This window comes from Carcharhinus amblyrhynchos, chromosome 6 (genome assembly GCF_965287045.1).
Source record: "Carcharhinus amblyrhynchos chromosome 6, sCarAmb.v2.hapA, whole genome shotgun sequence".
NCBI classification, from domain to species: domain Eukaryota; kingdom Metazoa; phylum Chordata; class Chondrichthyes; order Carcharhiniformes; family Carcharhinidae; genus Carcharhinus; species Carcharhinus amblyrhynchos.
Genome location: NC_137329.1, coordinates 91590190 through 91616955, shown reverse-complemented (window position 1 = coordinate 91616955; position 26766 = coordinate 91590190). Strand labels below are relative to the sequence as shown.

Below are 26766 nucleotides of genomic sequence, written 5' to 3'. Positions count from 1 at the left end.
ACATCAAACAGTTCCCGTAGAAGTTAGAATTATTTAATTATTGCTTACAGCCATTAAATGCTATGTGGTTAGGACAGAGGACATCTGCCGGTCTATTGCAGATGTGTCAGTGATAATGTAGCCCCTCAATGCCTTTGTGCTCTATGCTTTAAATTCACTCCTACAATAAGTCACAACAGAATCTCTTTCTCCCCTCTCTTTTTACATGATAATTTATTTTAGGATGCTGAATGAACAAAGATCATATTTATATGCCTGATGTGTGTAGAGACTTTGCTCTTTGATTTTTATATGTGACCTGACACAAATTTGACTCTTCCGTTTGGTTGGTGTTCAACTTCAAAATCCATAGAGTTTTACAGCACAGGAAGAGGCCCCCTGGCCCATCCTGTCTGTGTCGGTTTTCCAACACCAATCTATTCTAATCCCATTTTCCTACACTTGGTTTGTAGCCTTGTAAGATATGGTGTTTCAAGTGCTCATCTAAATGTTGAGAGAGTTTCTGTCTCTACCAGGTTCCAGATTCACCCGCTGGGTAAAAAGATTTTTCCTCAAATCCTGCTCCTTACTTTAAAGCCATACCCCCTGGTTATTGACTCCTCTAAGGGAAAATGTTTTTTCCTATCTATGTTCCTCATTTTGTACACTTCCATGAGATCCCTCTTCAGCTTTCTGTGCTCTAAGGAAAACAACCCCAGCCTAACCAGCCTCACTTCATAGCTGAAACACTCCAGCCCTGGCAACATCCTGGTGCATCCTTACACATTCTTTTCAGTGCAATCACATCCTTCCTATATGCAGTGACCAGAACTGCACACACTACTCTAGCTGTGGCTTTTTAATGAGCATTTTATGCAGCTCCACTGTAACCTCCCTGTTCTTGTATTCTATGCCTCTGCAAATAAAGCAAGTATCCCATATGTTTTCTTAACTACCTTATCTACCTGTCCTATCACAGTCTTGCTATAGCTCTCTATCAAAGGAATATGACCTTGCCTGGAGAACTTGTAATGTATTTCCTTATAACAGTATATGTGTTATGACCTTATTTTCAGGTTTAAAAGACATAAATTTACGTCTTCTGTGAGAACAATCTGATTTCTCGTATAACCATACAATGTCTTTTTAATTCACATAATCATTGCTAACAAGCAAAATTGCTAACTGCATGTTTGCCGGTATCTACTGAAAAATATAATGCAGTTAGTCCTTTGGTAGGCGGATGATTGCATTTTTGCAGCTAGAATCACAGTTTCATCCTGACTTCTCATATCAGCATTAAATTAAGCTGCAGTAAAAATAATTATTTCAGCTAGATAGGGTATAGATCATTGTATAGAGGTGAGAATTGTTTTACATTGAGAAATAATTTGTTGCAACAACGTTTTGGGGAAAGAACATAAGAAATAGGAGCAGGAGTAGGCCATTTAGCCCTTCGAGCCTGCCATGTTTCAATGTTACTCATTTCCTTTGGCATTAAATAATGGCTATCCCTAATACATAAGCTTGTCTGCAAATTACTTTTAAAAGTAACATTTCAAAGGTCAAAGCTTATATGTAAAACTGACTAGAAATTATCATAATACTTCCTGCCTATCTTTCTGGATACTCCATTATAAATCCCTCCAATCAGGTTTATGTCCATGCCAAGTATCAAAGAGCTCTTTTCAAAATCACAAATGGTTACCTATGTATCTGACCAACGTAAACTACCCCTTCTCATCCTCCTCGATCTCCCTGAAATCTTTAGCACAATTGGTCACAGTATCCTCCTCCAGCTCACCGCGGCATTTGCCAGCCTCATTCATTTGTCTAATTGTGGCATCGCAATCAGTTGGTTCTCTTGTCATTCACATGCAGACATCTCTGTTGTCTGCCGAGGACCTATCCATAGAACCATAATTTAAAGTATTTATTTACACAATGCAAAGGGAGGCTAATTGGCCCATTGACGCTGCAAGCCATTCCCCATCCTATCCCTGTGCACTACCTAACCTACACATCTTTGGTCACTAAAGTGAACCATTAGCATGACCAATCCACCTGACCTGCATATCTTTGGACTTGACCCTCTCCTATTTCTCATCTACATGCTGCTTCTTGGCAACATCATCCAAAAATGTCAGTATGATGGTGGCATCCAGTTAGAGTTCAGCTCCTCTTCTCTAATCCTTCGTTGTCTCTAAATCATTAGACTGCTTGTCTGACATCCAGTAATAGATGCGTAGAAATTTTCTTAAGCTAAATTCAGGGAAGACTGAAGCCACAGTCTCAGGTCCCTTCCAAAAACTGTACTCTCTTTCCCTACAACTGTTGCCTAACCAGACTTTTTATTCATGGGATGTGGGTGTCACTGGCTAGGCCAGCACTTACTGCCTATTCCTAATTGCCCTTGACTGTTTGCAACCTTTTTTCATATTTGACCCTGAGATAAGCTTTCGACCATGTATCTGCATCCTTGCTAAGACCGCCTGTTTCCACCTCAGGAACATCGGGCACAGCCCCTGCCTCAGTTCATCAGTGCTGAAACCCTCATCCCTCTAAATCTGACAAATCTAACACACTCCTCCCACATTTAGCCCTCTGAGGTGGAAACAGAGATGAGTTCTAAAGTAATTGATAATCAGATGAACAATATTATGATTGATTAACAATGATAACTTGGGAAAATTTGCTAGATTAAAAGAAAAAAGTGCCAAATCCCGCTAAGGTATGTCCTGGAATGTTGATGAGGAAGAGAATTGCTGAACTGCTAGAAATTATATTTCCAGATGCTATTGAGTTTGGATGCCAGAAGACTGGCCATTATAATACATTTTTTTAAAAGAGAAACACAACCAATCTGAAGAATTATAGGCTAGTTATTTATCTTAATATCTATGCTAGGGAAATTTTACAGTCTTTAAGGTTGAAATGATCAGATATCTCAATAAAGAAAATAGTTGGTGGCCAGTTCAGATTTTAAAAGAAGCAATTGCACTTTGTCAAACCTCATGAGGTCATTGGAGGAAATATCAGATTTAGTAGATGGAGGCAATATGAAACACCTAAATTTGAGGGAAAACGCTCACAAAGTACCATGTGACTTGGAAAAATAAATAAGTGACATAGGATTAGAAGAGGGAGGATAACAGACTTTAAATTTGATTTGAAGTGTGAAAATCTAAAGTAGGAATTAGGGGCAATTTATAAGAGTGCTTAGAAGTGGGTAATGCCATTCCATAGCACCTGGAGAAGCTTTTGCTCATGATGATATCAGTGGTTTTTATAAAAGCCCACCCAGGTAGAGTGGTGCTGTGATTTTTAGATGAAATCAAAATAGCAAGAAACTGCAGAGGGCTAAACATTTACAAATAAATTCAATACCAATAAGCGCTAGGTAAAATATTTTGGTTTTTCTATGAGCATTGGGATTTGAGGGTAAAGGACAGGACTTGAAAGGTAGCACCTTGGGTAAATAAGGCTCTGGGTGGGAAAAACTAATGCAATTCTAGGTTTTATTACAGAGGTATAGAATGTAAAAGTTAAGAGATAATAATAAGCCAATATAAACCTTTAAGACCTATATTCCATTGGGTGACCTATATTCTGATTAGGTGCATGGGCAGTGCTAAATTCTCTCTCCCTCAGTGTACCCGCACAGGCATTGGACTGGCGATTAGGGGATTTTCACAGTAACTTCGCTTCAGTAAGCCTACTTGTGATACTAATAAATAAACTTCAAGAAAACAGCTATTGGCTTCATACTACAGGAAAGATGTTGAGGTTTTTGGGCAGGGTTCAATGCAGATTTACTGGGATGCTATCTGGCATGAGGAAAAACAAATATAGAGGAAAACTTTTTAAAAAGAAGAGTTTTATTTTATTAATTGATTTTAAAAAAAAGAGTTGCTTAAAATTAGTAAAGGATGGGACAGCATGGATAAAAATAAAACATTTCCAGTTGTCGAGCAGTTTTGGACGTAGCACAAGAGTTTTCTTCACCTAGAGTTCTGAACTTAGAATTTACTTTCAGGGTTAATGGTTGATGAAAAAACTGTGTCAACGTTCCAGATTAGATTGAGTAGGTGGATACCTGGATATGGATAATGGGGCAATTAATGTGATAAAGCCTGCGTATTCACATGAATGACAGTGAATGCTGGCATTGACTGTTCGGGCTGAATAGCTTGTTTGTGTTGCACGTTCTATGTATTTTTGTTTTTGTGGGTGAGATACAGGGAGCTGCAGTTGCTTGAGAACTATATCCAAGCATCATTTAAAAGTATTACAATCCCAGGGATGAAATTGTAAACCAAATTTACTGAATGACTTCCAAATTAAGAAATTACCAGCAAGATTCTACTTTTTGTAGTTTTTATATTAATACAAATTGGGACCAACACAAATTGCGTATGAATGAACAAGCAAATTAATATGGTAATTTTCACTTTACAGCAAAGGTATGTCTTAACAATCACAGGCATTCACATCACTCCTTGCACAAATGTGGTACTAGATAGCTGCACAGTTCCATAATATGTTGTCCTTTATCTGTTAACTGCTTTCACTTTCGAGTTTTATAGGTATGATTATCATCAGCAAGACGCATTTCTACAAACCCATTCTCCATCAGATTAGCTTTCCTGAATTCCTTTCCCACTGACTAACCCGTAACATCCTGCTCCATAGTTTGGCCTCGGCTGGGGAAATCACCCAGCTCTCAGCATCTCCAAGCTATTCTCACAGATTTCCAGATTTTTAGCAAAGCTTGGACAGTACTCCCAAGAGCCCCAGTCTCCCTTTCTGCTAAACAGAAAAAAGCCCCCTGACTGATTTGCTTTTCCTCCTTACAATAATTCTGTGTTCCTGTTTCTGTTTCTGGCTGGTATTTTTTGCGTCTGCCTCCTGTGTATTGAATACCTTCACCCTCCAGCTCCTCTGCTTTTAGTATTTAGTTCTCCTTTTAGTATGCCTGCTACACAGCTTCTTCCTTAGCTTATTTCTTGTTGACACTGTTTCCGAGTCAAGGGTCACCAGATCAAATGGACCAGTATTTTTCATTATCCAAGAAAATTAAAGTTGATCTTCTTACAGCACAAGGGCTACAGACACTTGGAAACATCACCACTTAGAAGTTCCCATCCAAGCCACTTGCCACCCTGACTTGGAAATATATTGCTGTTCCTTCACTGTCATTGGATCAAAATACTGGAGCTCCTTCCTAACAGCACTGTGGGTGTATCTACACCACATGGATTGCAGCAATTCGAGAAGGCAGCTCAGCATCACCTTCTCAAGGGCAATTGGAGATAAGCAATAAATGCTCGTAGCTAGTGACGTCCCCATCCCGTAAATTGATGTAAACTAAAAGTCTTTTTGAAGCACTCTTAAAAACAATTACGGATCTACTGAGCTTTTTAAGAAAAAATTGAAATTTCTTTCTGTATGTTTCTAGGTCAAATTCTCCACTATATTTAGCATTATTTAATATGTTCAGCAGTAGATGAGAGAAAAATCAAACAAAGTTAGATGAGGGTGTAAAATCTTCCAGCAGAAAATACAAAGGGAAGAAGCTTTCTCACACAGCAGTGCTCCTCGCTGTATAGACTATGTCAATTCCCCAAAGGTAGACAACACGGCAGGATGTTAGCTGTGTGGTCTGCATAGATATCTTCAATTATAGCAATGAAGAACATTGCTGTTTGACCCAGGGGATTCACTGGAAGTTTGTGTAGAATAGCTTGGAGCAGTGCTATATCAACAATTTCTTTCCCAACATCTCTACAGGTAAACTGTTCTACAAACTAAGATGTTTTAATGGCAGTTTCTTTTTTATTGCATAATTTCAGAAGTGGATTTACAGTGTGGGACCCCATGCTAACCTTCATTTCTGCCCCCCCTTACCACCCATTCGAACCATCGATACCATGTTTTTCCCGCTATCCTCGGCTTTTCCATGTCACAGTGTCCTCCTCATGGCCGACTGCTGCGCTTCTCCCTCACTTCATGATCTCGTGCCCGCTCTTTGGTTCTTTTCCAATCCGAGTCTGATTTTGCTCTGCATTTGCTGCTGATAGGTTTACTAAATTACAGGAATTAATTGATTGGATGTCCTACTAACTGTCTAACCATGTTGATGTGATGTGCACTCCAGTTGAGCTAACTCTGAGTCTTCCAGTACCGGATCCGGCAGTAGAACACGGCAGCCAGTGCTGGGGACCCTCCTAGGCACAGTGTGTTTTATTGTAAATCGGCCCCTGCATAACTCTCAAAATAGTTATGAGTCTCAAAGCTTGAGACTCATACTTGACTTTGCTTGAGACCCAGCTCATAAATCAAGACTATTTGGATTAGTTGGTATGGTTGTAATTACAATATTAAACTAAGTGAACCCTGCAAACAGATTAATCCCTTAGTGTCAGCTTACAGAATCACGAACATTAATATGATACCGTGTTGAAAGTTGTCCCATTCAACATATTGTCACATCACTGATGAGGGAACTTCATGACTGGAGATGAACCTTGATAAGATTGCAGCATGGCATTGTTACTGAAATTCTGCCTCTCTGGTGAAACTGTTAATGAGGTGTGATTTATGATGAGAACATAAGAACATAAGAAATAGGAGCAGGAGTAGGCCATCTAGCCCTTCAAGCCTGCCCCGCCATTCAATAAGATCATGGCTGATCTGTTGTGGCTCAGTTCCACTTTCCCGCCCTCTCCCCATAACCCTTAATCCCCTCTCTTATCAAGAACCCATCAACCCGCTTCTTAAAAATATTTAGCGAGGCAGCCTCCACCACTTCAACGGGCAGAGAATTCCAGAGATTCACCACCCTTTGAGTGAAGAAGTTCCTCCTCAACTCCGTTCTAAACCGCCTCCCCTTTATCTTGAGGCTGTGCCCCCTAGTCCTACTGTCTTTTTTGAGCGGGAAGAGTCTCTCCACCTCTATCCTATCCATCCCATTCATCATCTTATACGTCTCAATGAGATCTCCCCTCATTCTTCTAAACTCTAACGAGTACAAGCCTAGTTTATTCAGCCTCTCCTCATAGCTCAATCCCCTCAACTCCGGTATCAGCCTAGTAAACCTCCTCTGCACTCCCTCCAGGGCCAAAATATCCTTGCGCAGGTGCGGCGCCCAAAACTGCACACAGTACTCCAGCTGCGGCCTCACCAATGCCCTATACAGCTGCAGCAAGACCTCCCTACTTTTATATTCAATCCCCCTCGCTATGAAGGCCAGCATCCCATTCGCCTTCCTGACCACCTGCTGCACCTGCAAGCTGGGTTTTTGCGACTCATGCACAAGGACCCCGAGGTCCCTCTGCACCGTCGCCTGCTGCAGTTTTTCGCCACGTAAGTAATAGTCCTTCCTACCATTCTTCCTACCAAAGTGGACCACCTCACACTTGCCAACATTAAATTCCATTTGCCATTTCCTGGCCCATTCGCCCAGCCTATCTAGATCCTTCTGCAGGAGGCTGGTGGTAATGCACTCAAGATTTGTGATCAATTGTACAAATTACTATGTTGCTAGGGAGGATTGCCTGGTATCTTTTGTGGTGAGTGAAGTTTAAATCCATGTTTGTTGATTGTCTGACTAATCAGTGATTCGGCTTCTCGATTGAAGGGAAACAAGTGGGATTTATTTTTAGAGTTGGAGACAATAGCAACACTTTAGATGAAACATACTGCATAAATATAATGAAATGTTCCAAGCTGTTTCATGAGAATGAGTAACCTTCTATCTTGTAAGACAGTTTGTGCCACTGTGGTCAACTCTGTTAACAATCAACTGATGTGACCCAGGAGCCTTACTCTGGCATGGCAGTCTCTGCTGCATTTGTTGTACAGGAAGACAATGGGCTGAGAAAGTGCATAATTCTCTGGCCTCTGCTTTCTCTGGGCCCTCTGGTCAGCTAAAGTTTCCAGTTTGCTTGCCTCTTCCAATGTCCTTCCAAACAGTCAGTTCTTAGAGGCACGGTCCACTGGGGCATGGTGAACAAAACATGACAGCCAGCCACATGAGGAGTTATTAGGCAAATGACCAAAAGTTGTTCAAAAAGTTAGCTTTTCATAAGTGTTTTCAAAGAGAAAAAAAGTAGAGAGAATTTCCAATCTTGGGGCCTAAGCAACTGAAAGTCCCAGAGCAATTAAGGTAGAGGCCAGAATTAACACAGCAAAGCCATGGAGGCATTTGAAATCAAGGATGAGAATTTTAAAATCAAGATATTACTTGAGCAGGAGCCAATATAGGTCAGTGAGCACAGGGGTGATAGGGTAATGGAACTTTGATGCGAGTTACGATAGCAGCAGAGTTTTGGAAGGCCTCAACTTTGAGTGTTAGAATATGGAAGATCACCAGGAGTGTGTTGGAATAGTCAAATCTAAAGGTGAGGAAGGAATGAATGAGGGGTTCAGCAGCAGATGAGCTGAGACTGCTATTGCGATATCACTTTGAGAATATACAAATAGAGTACAAGTGCCTTCGAGAAACCAGGATGTTAAATCAGCATGTGACTGGCAAGGTGGTGTTGTGTCTGTCTGTTAAATCTACTGGTTACACCTGTAGATTTTATATATTAGTTGTAGTCTTTAAAATAATCTATTTATAGTTGACCAATCTGTGCGTGTGTGATTGGAGAGTTTATGTGAAGAAAACAAATAACTCAATAACAGAGGTGAAGTTAGGCGATGTTATGCCCAAAGCATTTTACAGCCAATTACGTATTTTTGAAGTGCAGTCACTGTTGTAAAGTGGGTTTGATTTCAAACAATGATGAGACAGAGTGAAGAAATGAGATAGAGAATCTGGTGAACTGGTGCAGCAACAATAATCTCTCCCTCAATGTCAACAAAACAAAGGAGATTGTCATCAACTTCAGGAAGTGTGAAGGAGAACATGCCCCTGTCTACAGCAATGGGGATGAAGTAGAAAAAGGTTGAGAACTTCAAGTTTTTAGGTGTCCAGATCACCAACAACCTGTTCTGGTTCCCCCATACCAACACTATAGTTAAGAAAGCCCACCAATGCCTCTACTTTCTCAGAAGACTAAGGAAATTTGGCATGTCAGCTGTGACTGTCACCAACTTTTACAGAAGCACCATAGAAAGCATTTTTTTTGGTTGTATCGTAGCTTGGTATGATTCCTGCTCTGCCCAAGACTGCAAGGAACTACAGAAGATTGTAAATGTAGCCCAATCCATCACGCAAACTAGCCTCCCATCCATTGACTCTGTCTACACTTCAGCAAAGCAGCCATCATAATAAGTACGCCACACAACCCGGACATTCTCTCTTCCACCTTTCTTCGGGAAAAAGATACAAAAGTCTGAGATCACGTACCATCCGACTCAAGAACAGCTTCTTCCTTGCTGCTGTCAGAACATAAGAAATAGGAGCAGGAGTAGGCCATTTACCCTTCGAGCCTGCCCCGCCATTCAACAAGATCATGGCTGATCTGAAGTGGATCAGTTCCACTTTCCCGCTTTCTCCCCATAACCCTTAATTCCCTTGTCTATCAGAAACCTACCTACCTGTGATTTAAATATATTCAGTGAGGTAGCCTCCACCATTTCAATGGGCAGAGAATTCCAGAGACTCACCACCCTTTGAGTGAAGAAGTTCCTCCTCAACTCCGATCAAAACTGCCCTCCCTTATTTTGAGGCTGTGCCCCCTAGTTCTGCTATCCTTCCTAAGCGGGAAGAATCTCTCTACCTCTACCCTATCTCGCCCCTTCATTATCTTGTATGTCTCTATAAGATCACCCCTCAGCCTTCTAAACTCCAATGAGTACAGACCCAGTCTATTCAATCTCTCCTCATAGGCTAGCCCCCTCATCTTCGCTATCAGCCTAGTGAACCTTCTCTGCACTCCCTCCAAGGCCAATATATTCTTTCGCAAATGCGGCGACCAAAACTGCACACAGTACTCCAGTTGCGGCCTCATCTGTCCCTGTACAGTTGCAGCAAGACCCCCTTGCTTTTATATTCTATCCCCCTCGCTATAAAGGCCAACATTCCATTCGTCTTCTTGATCACCTGCTGCACTCGCAGTCTAGGTTTTTGTGATTCGTGCACAAGGACCCCCAGGTCCCTCTGCACTGTAGCATGCTGCAGCTTTTCGCCCTTTAAATAATAATCCCCCCTACTATTATTTCTACCAAAGTGGATAACCTCACATTTGATAACATTATACTCCATCTGCCAGGTCCTCGCCCACTCATTCAGCCTATCAAAATCTCTCTGCAGACTTTCCGCACCTTCCACGCAATTTGCTTTTCCATTCATCTTCGTGTCATCAGCAAATTTCATTACCCTACACTCAGCCCCCTCCTCCAGATCGTCTATGTAAATGGTAAACAGTTGAGGCCCCAGCACCGATCCCTGCGGCACTCCACTAGTCACCAACTGCCAACCAGAATAGCACCCGTTGATTCCAACTCTCTGCTTCCTATTAGACAACTAATCCTCTATCCACGCTAGCACCTTACCCCCAACTCCGTGCACCCTAACCTTTTGCAGCAATCTTTTGTGAGGCACCTTATCAACCGCCTTCTGGAAATCTAAAAACACCACATCCACCAGTTCCCCTCTGTCTACCACTTTTTGAATGAACTTATCATGCATTAAGTTGATCTTTCTGTACACCCTAGCTATGACTGTAACACTAAATTGTATACACTCTCGTTTCCTTCTCTATGAATGGTATGTTTTCTCTGTACAGCGTGCAAGAAACAATACTTTTATTATATGTGATAATAATAAATTAAATTAAATCAAATCTCTGAAGATACATTAATGGCCCTGTGTGTACTGCAGAAACCAATTATATTTCCTAAGCCAGAACTGACCAACAGAGAATAATAGGATAAAGGACTCTGCAAACTAAAATCCCTTTTAAAATTTGTAATAGTTGAAACATTAACAAATCCAACAATCCAAACCACCACCACCACCTCCCACCACCCCCACCATCCCCCCCCCCCCGGCCGGAGGAACCTGTAGAACTGCCAAGCAATCAGCTGATTTCCATTTAGCAAGCAACAGCTCAAGGGCTCAATCCAGGTGAATGCCTGGATTCCATCTACACTGTTTCTGCTGGAACTTCTGTACCCGCAGCTATAAGACTAATACATTTCTACATGCCTATTCCATTGTGAAAGTCATCTTTCACAATGGGGGCAGTTCAGATCAGAGTTGAGGAGGAGCTTCTTCACACAAAGGGTGGTGAATCTCTGGAATTCTCTGCCCATTGAAGTGGTGGAGGCTACTTCGCTGAATATATTTAAGTCACGGGTAGATAGGTTTCTGATAGGCAGGGGAATTAAGGGTTATGGGGAGAAAGCGAGAAAGTGGAACTGATCCACTTCAGATCAGCCATGATCTTGTTGAATGGCGGGGCTGGCTCCTGCTCCTATTTCTAATGTTCTTATGTTATGTTCTACTGGAAGAGTGAGTTATCCACCATCAGTCTTCAGCTTGCCAACCTCTGGAAGAATACATTGTTCAACTTTGATTCTGGACTTGCGTGAGATAATAATTCCTTTCTCTGTGGTCTTTTTCCTTTAAACTCTTTCTCTATCCTACCTTTATTGTATGAATGAAAAGGTGGTCATGTTGCTACACTTCTCTCACATTTGAGTATGTGCAAATAAACTAATCCTTTTTGGTCATCCTACATCAAGTTTGATGCACGGTTATTAATAGAGAAGTGTGTCACACCAAAACTGAGGGGTTGGGGAATGCATCACTGCCTATAAGGGGGGAAATCAAAATTAAACACCTTCCTGTTTATAGATGGGTAGTGAGAGGAGAAATCAGGACTATTTAAATCCCCTTCTGTCCATAACAAGACATTCAGTCCCGTCATCCAAATAATTTAAATAGGTTGTAAATAGTTCAGGCACTGATCCCTGTAGGATGCTGCTCATTACATCTTGCCAACCCGAAAATGACCCATTTATGCCCACAGTCTGTTTCCTGTTAGCTAACCAATCTCTGTCCATGTTAATATATTATCTCCTGTACCATGAACTCCTACTATGTGTAACTGCTTTTATTGTTACATCTTGTCAAATGCCTTGTGGAAATTTAAGTGCACCACATCTGCAGTTTATCTACATTGTCAATTTCTCAAAGAACTCGAATAAATTTTCCTTCTGTAAAACCATGTCAACTTTGCCTGATTGCATTGAGATTTCTTAAGAAACTTGCTAAAACTTCCATCATAGATTTTAGCATTTTCCCTTCGGCAGATTTAAAACTAATTGGCCTGTAGTTTCCCGCTTTGTTTCCCCCCTTATCTTGAATGGAAGAGTTCTATTCTGGGACCTTTCCAAACTCTAGAGGAGTTTGAAAAATTAAAATCAATGCATTTACAATCTTAGCAGCTACATCCTTTTAAGACTGTAGGGTGAGGTCCATCAGGACCTGCGGACTTGTCAGCTTTTAGCTCTAATAATTTTCTCAGTACTTGTTCCCTGGCGATTATAATTGTTTCAATTCCTTCCTTTCACCTCCTGATGCACATTAATTTCAAGGATGTTATTTGTATCCTGTACACTGAAGACAGATGCAAAATACCTGTTCAGCTTTTTTTTATTCATTTGTGGGACATGGGCATTGCTGGCTGGCCAGCATTTATTGCCCATCCCTAGTTGCCCTTGAGAAGGGGCTGGTGAGCTGCCTTCTTGAATCGTTGCAGTCCATGTTCTGTGAGTTGACCCACAATGCCATTCGGGAGAGAATTCCAGGATGGTGAATGGCTTGGAGGGGAACTTGCAGGTGGTGAAGTCCTTGTCCTCCTGGATGGAAGTGGTTATGAGTTTGGAAGGTGCTGTCTAAGGATCTTTGGTGAATTGCTGCAGTGCATCTTGTAGATAGTACACGCTGATACTGAGTGTTGGTGGTGAAGGAATTAAATGTTTGTGGATGTGCTGCCAATCAAGTGGGCTGCTTTCTCCTGGATGGTGTCAAGCTTCTTGAGTGTTGTTGGAGCTGTCCCCATCCAGTCAAGTGAGGAGCATTCCATCACATTCCTGACTTCTGCCTTGTAGATGGTGGATAGGCTTTGGGGAATCAGGAGATGAGTTACTTGCCCAGTATTCCTAGCCTCTCACCTGCTCTTGTAGCCACTGTGTTTATGTGGTTAATCCAGTTAAGTTTCTGGTCAATGGTAACCCCAAGGATGTTGACAGTAAAGGATTCAGTCATGGTAACACCATTGAATGTCAAGGGGCGGTGGTTAGAGTGTCTCTTATTGGTGATGGTCATTGCCTAGCATTTGTGTGGCACCACTGTTACTTGCCGCTTGTCAGTCCAAGCCTGGATATTGTCCAGATGTTGTTGCGTTTGAACATGGACTCCTCAGTATCTGAGGAGTCACGAATGGTGCTGAACATTGTGCACTCGTCAGAGAACATGCCCACTTCTGACCTTTTGATGGAGGGAAGGTGATTGATGAAGCAGCTAAAGATTGTTGGGCTGAGGACACTACCCTGTGGGACTCCTCCTGAGATGTTCTGGAGCTGAGATGACTGACCCTCCACAACACGGCCATCTTCCTATGTACCAGGATGACTCCAACCAGCGGAGAGTTTGCCCCGATACCCATTGATTCCAGTTTCGCTAGAACTCCTTGATGCCACACCTGGTTAAATGCGGGCTTGATATCAAGGGCTGTCACTCCCACCTCGCCTCTGGAATTCAGCTGTTTTGTCCATGTTTGAACCAACGCTGTAATGAGGTCAGGAGCTGAGTGACCCTGGCAAAACCCAACCTGGCATCACTGAGTAGGTTATTGCTGAGCAGGTGCTGCTTGATAGCACTTTGATGACCCCTTCCATCATTTTACTGATGATCAAGAGTACACTAGTAGCTCTCCGTAGTTATTTGATTTTCCATTATTAATTCCTCAGAGTCACACTGTGTTTTACTGGTAGTTGTAATACTGACTTAGAACTGGGAGTTGTCAGTGTAGAGTTAAAACTAATGCTCTGCTTTCAGATGTTATTGAGAGGCAGCATGTAGATGAATAATAGGAGAAACCAATGATAGAACCTTGAAAACATCACAGGCAATGATGCAAAAGCAGGAGAGAAGCTATTGAAAGTGATTCTCTGGCTTTGATTAGATGGATAGGAATAGAACTATGTGAGGACACTCCAACCCAGCTGGACAACAGTTGAGGGATGTTGGAGGATGGTGTGTGTGGTCAACCATGTTGAAAAGGAAGAGGAGGGAAATTTTACCTTTGTCCATGGGAATGGATTTGGGAAGTGACGACAAGTTCAAGGATTTAGGAGAGGAAAGGGAGATTGGAGATGGCATAGTAGTTTGCAAGGATATTGGAATTATGAATTGGTTCCTTTGAGAAGAGATGTCATGTCATCAGATTTAATTGATTGAGTTTTTTGCATAAGTAACAAAGCTGGTTGAAGGCAAGGCAGTGGATGTTGCTACATGGACTTCAGCACTGTCTTTGACAAGGCCTGTCGTGACAGGCTGATACAGAAGGTGAAGTCACATGGGATCCCTGGTGAGCTCGTACGGTGGATACAGAACTGGCTTGGTCATAGAAGACAGAGAGTAGCGGTGAAAGGGTGTTTTTCTGATTGGAGATCTATGACCAGTACTGGATCCCCTCTTGTTTGGAATATATGTAGGCGATTTGGAGGAGAATATATGTAGTCTCATTAGTTAGTTTGTGAATTTTAGTTGTGTATAGAATTTTGATTAGGCCACATTTGGAATGTTGTGTACAGTTCTGGTTGCCACAGTACCAGAAGGATGTGGCGGCTTTGGGAAGGTACAGAAAAGGTTTACCAGGATGTTGCCTGGTCTGGAGGGTATTATCTGTGAGGAGAGATTGAACAAACTTCGTTTGTTTTCCCTTGAATGTCGGAGGATGAGAGACTGCCGTAAAAGTTTACAAAATTATGAGAGGATGGATAGAATGGATAATTGGAGCCTTTTTCCCGAAGTAGAAATGTCAAATACTTGGCAACTTACGTTCAAGGTAAAAGGGGATTCATTTACCGGAGATTTGAAAGGCAAGTTTTATTTACACAGAGGGTGGTAAGTGCCTGGAATGCACTGTCAGAGGATGTGTTAGAAGCAGATACAATAGCAACGTTTAAGAGGCATCTTGACAGATACATGAGTAGGCAGGGAGTAGAGGGATACAGACTGCAGAGAGGCAAAAAGATCTTTAGGAAGGCGTCATTTGTTGGCATAGGCTTGGTGGGTAGAAAGGCTTGTTTCTGTGCTGTACTGTTTTTGTTCTTTGTTAAAGGAGAAAGGGACAACACCCGAAAGAGAAAATATATATACAATATCAACTAACATGGGGACCAGGAGAAATTGTTGGGTGGTCAGCAATTTCCTGGGAATAGGATTGAGGGAGACAGGAGATCAGTCTCATAGACAAGAAGAGCTTGGAGAGGACATGACTTCAGGTCAATACGTCTGACAATGACAGACAAACCAAGTTGATCCTTTGTGGCAGATGCGGTAAGATAATATCTGAACCAATAGGTTTGTAATCTGGCTCAGAAGTAGTCTTTTTAAAGGACTTGGAATCTTTCCATTCAGCCTGTTAACCTCGAAAGCCGTTGCTGGTGAGCTGTTCAATTTTAATTAGTTAAATCTATCACTAACTGTGCATAGTGGAGGTCTTTAAGCCTTTACTCTTGTCAGCTGTGTTCTGTAGGTATATGTGAATGGAGTGTATCCCTGTGGGTGAGAAACTATGCCCTCCTTATTAGGCAAGCAGAAATTCTAGTCGTTTGCCTTGGACACCGTTAAGCAAGACAGTGATTTTTATGCATCTTGAGACTCTTGGCTAACCAAAAGTTACATCCAAGTATATCTTTTTTACCTTTTTGTAAAATTGCAGCTTTCTCTTTTAATATACAGGGGGTACTTAAGTTTCGATTGGTGAAACTTGAGATATCGTAGGATGACCTATATAAATCAAAATGTAATATTGAGGCTAATTTGTATTATATATAGAAAAGTAATTATGTGAAATTGGTCATTGTAATTAGGTTGTATTTCACATGATTTTAAACAGTATCATTGAATCAATATCACAGAATTGTTACAGTGCAGAAAAGAAGGCCATTCAATCCATCATGTTTGCACTGCTCAGATTGAACAGTTCACTTAATGTTGCCTTCCCACTCTGTAACCCTGCACATTATTCCTCTTCAGATATTACTTTCAAAATTTCTTTTTGAATGTTTCAATTGAATCTACTCCACTTTCATAACGTGTGGGACCCAGAACTACGTACATACAATATTCCCAACTGAGGAATAACTAATATTTTCTGCAACTTCAACAAAACTGCCTTACTCTTGTTCTCTATAATCCTATTAATAAAGCTTAAGATACTGTATGCTTAATTAACCGTGCTCTCAACCTGTCCTGTCACCTTCAATGACTCATGCATGTGTGCACCCATGTCCTTTTGCTCCTGCACTCCTTTTAGATTTGTACCCTTTATTTTATATCGTCTCTCCATGTTCTTCCTACTAAAATGAATGCCTTCATATTTCTCCACATTGAACTTTATCTGCCATTTGCCTGCCCATTCCACCAACTTGTCCACGTCCTTTTGAAGTTCTACGCTGTCCTCCTCACAGTTCACAATGCTCCCAAGTTTCCTAACATCCCCAACTTTGAAATTGTGCCCAGTACACCAAGGTCTAGGTTACTAACATATATATCAGAAAAAGAAGCAAGGACTGAAACTTGGGAACTCCACTAAAATTCTTGCTCTAGCCCAAAAACATTCATCAATCACTTTACTCTGTTTACTGTAAGTCAGTCAATTCTGCATCTGTGTTGCTACTATCCCTTTCGTTCTTTGAGCTATAACTTTGTTTACAAGTCTGTTATGTGGCACTGTATCCAACCCTTTTGAAAATCAATGCATGTCATATCAACTGTATTGCCCTCATCAAGCTTCCCTGTTGCCTCTTCAAAAACTCCAGGAAGTTGGTGGGTCGGAATTGCAGATGGTGTGATGTGGGCCCGGGATCCTGGTTGGGGCCATCCTCGTGTGCAGAACTTGGCTGTCAGTCTCCGCTCAGCGACTCTGCGCTGTCCTGTGTTGTGGGGGCCGCATTGGAGAACACTTGCCCGGGGATCGGAGGCCGGGTGCCTGTCGCTGCTGGGGTGTTCCCCGGCAGGGGGAGAGCACTTCTGCATGATGATTGTCGAGCGGTGTTCAGTCGTCCGTTGGTGTGGCGTCTGCGTGGTCTCCCAGATGTGCCATGCCTCGGGGCATCCTTTCCTGCAATGTTTCAGGTGGACAACGTTGGCCGAGTCGCAAGAGTATGTGCCATGTACCTGGTGGATGGTGTTCTCGCATGAGATGGTGGTATCCGTGTTGATGATCCAGCATGTCTTGCAGAGATTGCTGTGGTAGTGTTGTGTGTTGTCGTGGTCACTGGCCTCCTAAAGGCTGGGTAGTTTGCTGTGGACAATGGTCTGTTTTAAGGATGTGCAGTTGTTTGAAGGCAAGAAGTGAGGGTGTGGTGATGGCCTTGGCAAGATGTTCGTCTTCATCAATGACATGTCGGAGGCTCCAGAGAAGATGTCGTATCTTCTCCGCTCCAGGGAGAACCTACTCTTGCAACTCAGCCAACATTGCTTGCCTGATATGGTGCAGAAAAGGATATCATGAGGCATGGTACATTCGGGAGATCACGCAGACACTACGACAACGGATGAATGAATACCGCTCGACAGATACCAGGCAAAAGTGTTCTCTTCCTGTTGGGGAATACTTCAGTGGCGACGGGCATTCGGCCTCTGATCATTGGGTAAGCATTCTCCAAAGCAACCTTCTTGGAGAACTCTTACCTAAAGATCAGATGCCAGAGTCGCTGAGCAGAGACTGATAACCAAGTTCCACGCACATGGTGGATGTGGTCTTTCTGGATTTTCAGAAGGCGTTTGACAAGGTACCTCACAAGAGGTTATTGCAGAAGGTCAGGGGACATGGAGTTGGGGGTAGGGTGTTAGCGTGGATAGAGGATTGGTTGTCAAATAGGAGACAGAGAGTGGGGGTCAATGGGTGCTATTCGGATTGGCGGTTGGTGACTAGTGGGGTGCCCCAGGGGTCGGTGCTGGGGCCTCAGCTATTTACCATTTATATAGATGATCTGGAGGAGGGAACCGAGTGTAGGGTGTCGAAATTTGCTGATGACACCAAGACTGGAGGAAAGGCAAATTGTGCGGAGGGTGTGGAGAGTCTGCAGAAGGATCTAGATAGGCTGGGCGAATGGGCCAGGAAATGGCAAATGGAATTTAATGTTGGCAAGTGTGAGGTGGTCCACTTTGGTAGGAAGAATGGTAGGAAGGACTATTACTTACGTGGCGAAAAACTGCAGCAGGCGACGGTGCAGAGGGACCTCGGGGTCCTTGTGCATGAGGGTGGTGAATCTCTGGAATTCTCTGCCCGTTGAAGTGGTGGAGGCTGCCTCGCTAAATATTTTTAAGAAGCTGGTTGATGGGTTTTTGATAAGAGAGGGGATTAAGGGTTATGGGGAGAGGGCGGGAAAGTGGAACTGAGCCACGACAGATCAGCCATGATCTTATTGAATGGCGGGGCAGGCTCGAAGGGCTAGATGGCCTACTTCTGCTCCTATTTCTTATGTTCTTATGTTCTTAAAATCCATGTGGGCTTTCTGTAATTTAACCCACATTTGTCCATGACTATTTAATTATTGTTGCTAGGAGATTCCCGGTCACTGAAATTAAACTGTCATACATTTAAAAGGATTGCAAGACTGATCACGTGATTTGATAGTGACGCTATTAAGGTCTTGCAGAGGTTTCTGTTTTGCTTAACAGTTTTATATTCTACATTGCAAAGAGAGCAGCTCTTCAATAAAACCTCCTAGGTATTTTAGATCATAGAACCCTACAGTGCAGAAGGAGGCCCTTCGGCCCATCGTGTCTGCACTGAACGCAATCCCACCCAGGTCCTACCCCTATATCCCTACATACTAATCCCCTCTAACCTACGCATCCCTGGACACTAAGGGGCAATTTCTTAGCATGGCCAATCAACCTGACCCGCACATCTTTGGACCGTGGGAGGAAACTGGTGTACCCGGAGGAAACCCACGCAGACACGAGGAGAACGTGCAAACTCCACACAGTGACCCAAGCCGGGAATCGAACCCAGGACCCTGGAGCTGTGAAGCGGCAGGGCTAACCACTGTGCTACTGTGTCGCCCATTTTCTTTCTGTTAAAACCTACAACCCATAACACAGGACATTACAAACTGACTGACTTGTAGTTGCTTGGCTTAGCTTTATGACCTTTTTTGAACAAGACTACAACAATCACAATTCTCCTGTCCTTGCAAGTCCAAGAAAGATTGAAAAATTATGGTCAAAAGGTCTAATTTACGTTTTCTGTTTATTGCTCCTGCTTAGCAGTATTTTTTTTTAAATATTCCATATAGTTTGGAGAAATAGCAATAATATGTATCAAATGTCCAGTATAAATGAAGAGTTGAATTTTTCAGAAGTTTCAAAGCATACCTCTGAACTAACAGCATAGTTTACAAGAATAAAAGTAACTCATTGAATTCTTTCTGGGCAATGACTTATCAAATTTTAGGTTAACTGGACTGTTTCACTGGTTAACGTAAAGCATGTTGAGCTTGTGTTAGTTGCATATCACATAAAATCGGAATTATCATAAAAAGAATATTGGCATGTAATCTAAGATATATTTGATTATTTTAAACTGTGTGATATCATTGTTTGCAATTATGTTTATTTAATGCATGTTATTTAATTTGCTTGCCCCTTTCCCCAATCCCAGCATTCCTTTTGCCTAAATGTTAGAGAGATAACCAACTTCCTGACCACCTTTGCTGCTGAGTTGTTTAGAATATGCAAGTAATGCAGGTTAACCTCACTTAATTTACTGTTGTTTGGAGATGCATTTCGTATAATCTTTGAATACATTGTGTCTTTTTGGAATAAGAAATAGAAGAGCTTTGTTGGAAGGTAGTGGTCCTGCTCAAAATCAGTAAGCTTTTACATCATTATCTATCAAAAATAATTCAAATGTATTTTTCAGAGAGAAGATACATGTTAAATTTAGCTTTCCTTGGTGTTAGTTCACTATTGGCATTTGGAACTACATGAAAAGGAAATTGTCGTATTCTGGTTTATATTGAGAATTTCATTACAGTGTGATGCATTTTTTAATTAGCTAATGGAATTCATTTTCCAGTTGAGACATGAATCAGTATGTTCTATTTAACAATTTTCTGTTTGTGAAAAGAAATTGGAACCTTTTCCTTTAACCTATCTTTTGGCCATTTAAGATGGTTTTGATGATATTGCCTATACCAATTATCACTGAATTTAATTTTACAGATCCTGTCCTGAGTGTCGAATTACATCAAATTTTGTCATTCCAAGTGAATACTGGGTAGAAGACAAGGAAGAAAAACAAAAACTCATCAAAAAATACAAAGAGGCAATGAGGTAAAATGACACTTCTCCAGAGTAACATTTGCTATCATTACAGCTTCCCTTTCTCGCTTTTATATTTTCAGTGTTGCTATATTTTTGGTAAGAAATCTCACAACACCAACATGTTTATTTGGTAGCACAGGCTTTCAGAGTGACACTCCAAAAACTTGTGCTACCAAATAAACCTGTTGAACTTTAACCTGGTGCTGTGAGACTTCTTACTGTGCCCACCCCAGTCCAACACCAGCATCTCCACATCATGGCTATGTTTTTGGTCAGATTTAATTTTTCTGTATTTCAGCAAAACTGTTTTTTGAAGAGTGAATAAAAATTGATGGCTTTGACACTGAAAGAATATCAGTGCGTATGAGTTTCAGTTATAGGGAGCTGTACAGTTTTTGCAGACTTTTTGTCTTAAATTATAATGCTGATAATGACTTCAGTGACTAAGACCCAGGCAGGAATTTTCTCAAACTGATTGTTGATTTCTATACCAACCTTTCTGACAATATCTCGTCATGCCTGTAGAAAATCAGCCAAAACATTTGGGACCTGAGTAAAGTCTGGAATAATAGCTTTTCTTTAATTTTATTGATCTGAAAATTAAAGTTTGAAGCCATCAAATGATTATTTATTTCATTAAGCAAAGCATGTTTTAAAAATTCAGCATTTTAATTAAGCGTTTTCTGTTTTTATTAATGCTCTGGTGACATAGTTTTAAATCCAACACAGCAGTTAGTGAAATTTAAATTCAGTTATTAAATCTGTAAATAAAACTAGTTTCGTTCATCAAAATATTTTTTACTCTGAATATATTTATGAAGGAAATAGATTTCTCGACACGAAAAGCCATCAAGGGATATGGGGAGGAAGAGTGGGAGTATGGCATTGAAATAGAGGATCGGCCATAATCGTATTGAATGGTGGAGCAAGCTTGAGGGGCAGAATGAAAGAATCCTCCTATTTGTCTACATGCTAACTCTGTCCATTATTTGTTATTGCAATCATGCTACAATTCTGGTAGAGTTTGGCTCGCACCTATGACTATCTTCTCAGTATTTTTGCCAACTGAGTGTACATCATCAAGGAAGCTATTCTGAGTTGTACTCTCACATTTCAAGTTAATTGGCTGACGGCCAGCATTGGGCTACTTGGGAGTGAGTTATTAGCTGACACTAGAGGGTAATTTATGATGGAGCGTAATCAAAAATGACTGGCAAATACAAATTTGAACATAAAATGAAAAGGAGAATACTTTGCTTCAAATAACAATATAAATAGCAAATGCTGGAAATACTAAGAAGCATCATCAGTTAGATCATTGATTTGAAATGTTAACTCCGTTTCTCTCTTCATAGTTTCTACTTGATCTGTTGAATATTTTTTAGAAATTTCTGCTTTTATTACACATTTAACCATGTTGGATTATAAATGTACTTGTTAATGATAGGATTGACCTAATATTGTTTTACTGGCTGCTGTCACCAGAGAAAGTGAGAGTTTTCAGTATTCAAAATTATTTTTTGTTTGCTCTGCAGCAACAAGGCATGTCGATACTTTGATCAAGGACGTGGCTCTTGTCCCTTTGGGGGAAACTGTTTCTACAAACATGCATACCCTGACGGTCGTCTGGAAGAATCTCAACCACAGAGGAAGCCAATTGGCTCAATGGGTAGATATCGGGTAAGTATTTTACTATATGGTAAAAAATTGAATTTTGATTAACAATGTCACCTTAATGCAAATACTTTCATTGAAAAGCTGTGTTGAATAAATCATAGGGAGATTTGGTGGAACACACCAGAACATTTTTAATATGCCGTAGGTTCAGTTCTGATGAAAGGTCACAACTCGAAACATTAACTCTGTTTCTTTCCAAACCACAATGCCAGACCTCCTCAGTATTTCCAGCGTTTCCTGGTTTAATATCTGATTTCCAGCATCTGCAGTATTTTGCTTCTGGAAGTTTTTTTTGATGAGTGATGTCATTTTATGTTTTGCATTGTTTCCTTCTAACTAAATTACATTGGGTCAAACTAAGAAAGAACCGGCAAAGATTGCCTTAGGGTGGAACTTTATCAGCATGTTTGCTCAAGGTTTGTACAAATCCCACCCAGGGCCAATGGAGAATGCTGTTCCCCAGGGGCGGGCATGCCAGTAAAATTCTGGCCTTTGTGTTTGCTACTGCTGGTGTCATTTGACACTTTTCACAGGCATTAATTGTTTACAATTAGTCAGTTAGTATGGTATAGAATCCCAGAATTTAGAAGCTGAGGCCTTTAATCATAAAGTGGTAATAGAATTCTACTCTTTTGGAGATCTGATTGGATTGGAAGTCAATTGAAGTGCAGTATTTAATGTTCATTGGTATAGCTAAATTGATCTGGTTTACACCAGAAGCACCTGATTGGTTTTTAAGCCATTATTTTGTGCCAGTATAACCTGAAGACAAAATTGAGATTCATTTCTTTCCATGGGTCATCTCTGTGCCATCTCTTAATTTCTTGTCTTTAAACTGTGTGCACGTACAAACCAAAATTTCACATAACGTCGCTTCGTTGAGAGTGAATAGTCAGTCCTAATGTCTGTCCGTTCAGTCTGGATAACACTAAGTCTGAATCAATCCTCTAGTTTGTTTTCAGCTGTTGTATAGCATGGAAGGGAATCATTTGCCTTCGAACAGACCTTTTAACAGCTAATGATATCCTTTTGAGGCCAATACAATATTACTGAGACGTTGTTCATTTAAAAGTTTTTTCATTTGTTTACAATTACATATGTTTTCTCACAGAATCAACGGAGGACACATTTTTGGGATTTCATTGAAGAAAGAGAAAATGCTGATTCCTATGAAGATGATGAAATGGTTACCTTTGAGCTTGGTGAAGTTCTGCTAATGCTTTTGGCTGATGGTCATGATGATGACTTCTCAGAATCTGATGATGAGTGGGACTTGTTCCATGATGAAATTGATGTTGATTATTATGAATTTGACCTATAGCACCCGCTGTGGATTTTGAATTGTCTTGTTCGTTGTTTTTTAGACAGTAGCTTTTCCTGTGTTGTGGCAGTGCCATATGTCTTAGGCAGGCCAGGCATTCTGGGTGCAGTTTCACTTTGGACATTGTGCAGAGTTTTGTCAGTAGTGCATCAAAAAAGAAACCTGTTCCTTACTAAATATAAGTTAAATTAACTTGCTTTACTAAGGGTGATAACCTTGAGGATAAATATAGCAACTGGCTTTATTTATTCATGTGGAAAAGAGTTGAGTTTAGGTACTTGACCTAATATAGGTGTGTGCCCTTGGTGGCTATGAAAGCGATATGACCACTTGCATGCACAAAAGCCTGAAACCAACAAGGGACCACATACACCATAACTCATTTTACAACTTGTATTATTCTATCTCCAATACCCTCTCCGCATAGCTACATTTGTTTTAAAGAGGATGTCATGCAGTCAGTGCCCTTTTTAAAAGTCAAAGTATAAAATAATTATGATTAACAACCTTGGTTTTTTTCCTGTCTTTCTATTTTTTTAATTTTATATGGTATGCTAATACAGCTCAGGAGAACGTGGCTTTGGGGAGCAACTGAGCCCAGCTTGTGAGGGAGCTGAATTACTCGTACACTGTTGAGATGATCGGACTGCTTTGTGTTAGGAATTATTTATTCCCTCATACTGTATGGCTCAGCAACTCCCAACCAATTCTCAACAATAACATCATCAGCACTCAGTTTATACAAAAATATTTTTAAAATAAACTCAAATAGATCAGAAAGAAAAGGGATGTTAATCAGAATTATTTTCAGTTGTTCAATTTTGAAAAGGAATCCTACTGTTAAGATTCTCTCTTTAAGTATGTACCCTGTGTGAAAAAGACTGTATGCCATGGTGAAGTGAATTAATGGCATTAATTCAAGTAAAACAACTTGTTGTAGCACTATCAGATTCCATATGAAATGTGAGGTTAACTGTTCCATGTCTTACTGTTGTTTTTTATTTATTAACTATTGGCTGTTCTGACTGATTTCCTAGTTAGTTAGCTTATTTAAATCCTTCATCTAATCTAGATAAAAAAAGACACATAATTATGGGAATTACCAAAGTCTTGTTATTTATCCTTTTTCATATAGATCTCATTTTATATCTTGTAACAAGTTTATCTGAATGATTTCAGTTCAGATTTCATTTGGATTCCTAACATTAAAAATAGGGTCATCTTGTGATACTGACTCAATCTGATGTTTGGGAATGGTCAGGGTGAATCTTTTGTAAAGTAGCAAATTCATCAACTGCAGGTTATAAATGTGTAAATTTACAGATTTAGGCAGATTAACTACCACCATTCTCTCCTTTACTAAAGCTCACCTGTTAATTAATTAAGATGCATTAGTTGAATATGCCGAGAGTCATAAATTAATGAAATGCAGTCAAATGTACCGATTTCTGCCATCTTGTATTATAATAATTAAACTCCACATTCTCAGTTCTGGCTTCATGGGTATCTGCGCAATTTGAACTCAATGCAGACTGAAAACTAGGATACATGTTCCTATTTTCCTTCACAGGACATTAGGATTCAGTGAATATTTTTAATGGAAGCATGAGAATCTGAGTAATTGTGGCATGACTTGGATATGTGACAATGCATATTAACCCTGTTTTCCTCTTTGTGGAACTGCACGCGAGATCTGAATTTGAAAGGAGGTTTTGCTGTTGTGAGCCTAATGATCTTGGCAATGTTAGTGGGAGGGAATGTAGATTCTCAAAGTTTGAGACCAGTTACTTCTGGAAATGTAACTGGAACAAATACCCTTTAAACTGTCATATTACAAGTATAAAACAGCATTTTTCTAAATAAATACTTGTTGCTCCAAACCATGTTGTAAATGTCCTGTGTATATCCTGGGTAAAAAAAATAGTCAAAGTGCTCATATAGTTTATAGAGATGATCAATAACATGCATTCAATGATGAGTGGACTATCTTAATGAATGAACAGGCAGATTTGTCACTAAAACAGTTAAGTAACAGTGTCAAATGAATAGTATATTTAAATGTCTATATGTGTTGTTATGTCTAAAACTCAGGGATGATACATTATTGATTGTTTAGTATGCTACTTATATACTGTGTAGCAGCAATTTATGCTTAATTTAATAGTTCCATCAATTTAGAACCTTGGTTTATGTTTTTAAAATTAAGGTTGCACTTGAGCAAGCACAATCCTTTCATCTATAGGCCCTAGATTTAAATCTTAGCTGGACTGAAAACAAGGAAGTTTTCCCCCTCCCCATTTACCAACTGGAACAGTCCTATGTGAAATGCATTCTAAAAGAGCGATATTGAATTGTACATATTCTGCTGTCGTTTACTTCCAGAAACTACATTTATATTGAAAATCAGTTTGACTAATATTGGTTCAAGAAGAAACATTGGCACCAGTTAAATCTTGGCTAACTCAGTTAGTTCATAATGCCACTGGGTTCCACCAAATACATGATTGGATCTGTTCAGCACATAACCCAATCCAAGCTGAAACCAACTTCTGCCTGGAATCATTCATAAATAATACTGGCCTTTGCTCTAGAAAATCCGTTAACTCTTAGCCTGTCATGAATGTCTATCAATATCCAAAGAATATCGATAGCCCATGGGATCATTCTCTGCTAGCCAAGTTTGTTGTGTATTTTTGTACAATAATTGCAGCAGCTTCCTCTCCAGGTGCAGTTTAGTAGAAAGCCCACTTTAGTGGGAAAATCAAAAAACTATTTAACAGGCCTAGGCTGCCACCAATTCAGCCTTTGAGCTTTTCCCAGATCAACACTCGGTTTCAAAATCTTCCAATATTGAGACAGGTGTTCCTGTCCAGGAGCTTTATCAGAACTACAACAGTCATTCTGTGTTTTCAAACAGGGCTGTATACATTCAGCATGTTCTTTTTGATCTGAATGTTGCACTTGGCTGTAGTATGGAGGGCACAGTATTCCAACTGTGGTCTAACCAAGGTTCTGAATAAATACATTAGCTCCCTGCTTATGTATTGTCTTCCTCTAGAAATGCACTTTATACTCTTGATGGCACTATCAACTTGTGTTGCTAGTTTTACTGTTTTATTTCCATTTTTCTGGGTGAGTGCAGCTCAAACACAGCATTCAAGAAGCTCAGTACCATTCAGCACTGCACTTGATTCACCCCCTTAAATATTTCACTGTCCCCACCACAAGCGCACTGTGGCAACAAGATGCGCTGGAACAACTC

At 40.6% G+C, this 26766-nt stretch overlaps 1 protein-coding gene across 1 annotated transcript in view; it reads left to right on the top strand.

The window, feature by feature from the left end:
• The window catches only part of mkrn1 (makorin, ring finger protein, 1), a 77723-nt gene extending 52339 nt beyond the window's left edge, over nucleotides 1-25384 (top strand). Inside the window, exons 6-8 of the mRNA XM_080190927.1 lie at nucleotides 20405-20515; nucleotides 22042-22186; nucleotides 23295-25384. Of these exons, the coding sequence (XP_080047053.1) occupies nucleotides 20405-20515; nucleotides 22042-22186; nucleotides 23295-23504 (466 nt within the window). The 3' untranslated portion in view covers nucleotides 23505-25384. The remainder of the gene's footprint in view (nucleotides 1-20404; nucleotides 20516-22041; nucleotides 22187-23294) is intronic.
• Nucleotides 25385-26766: the final 1382 nt, after the last annotated feature.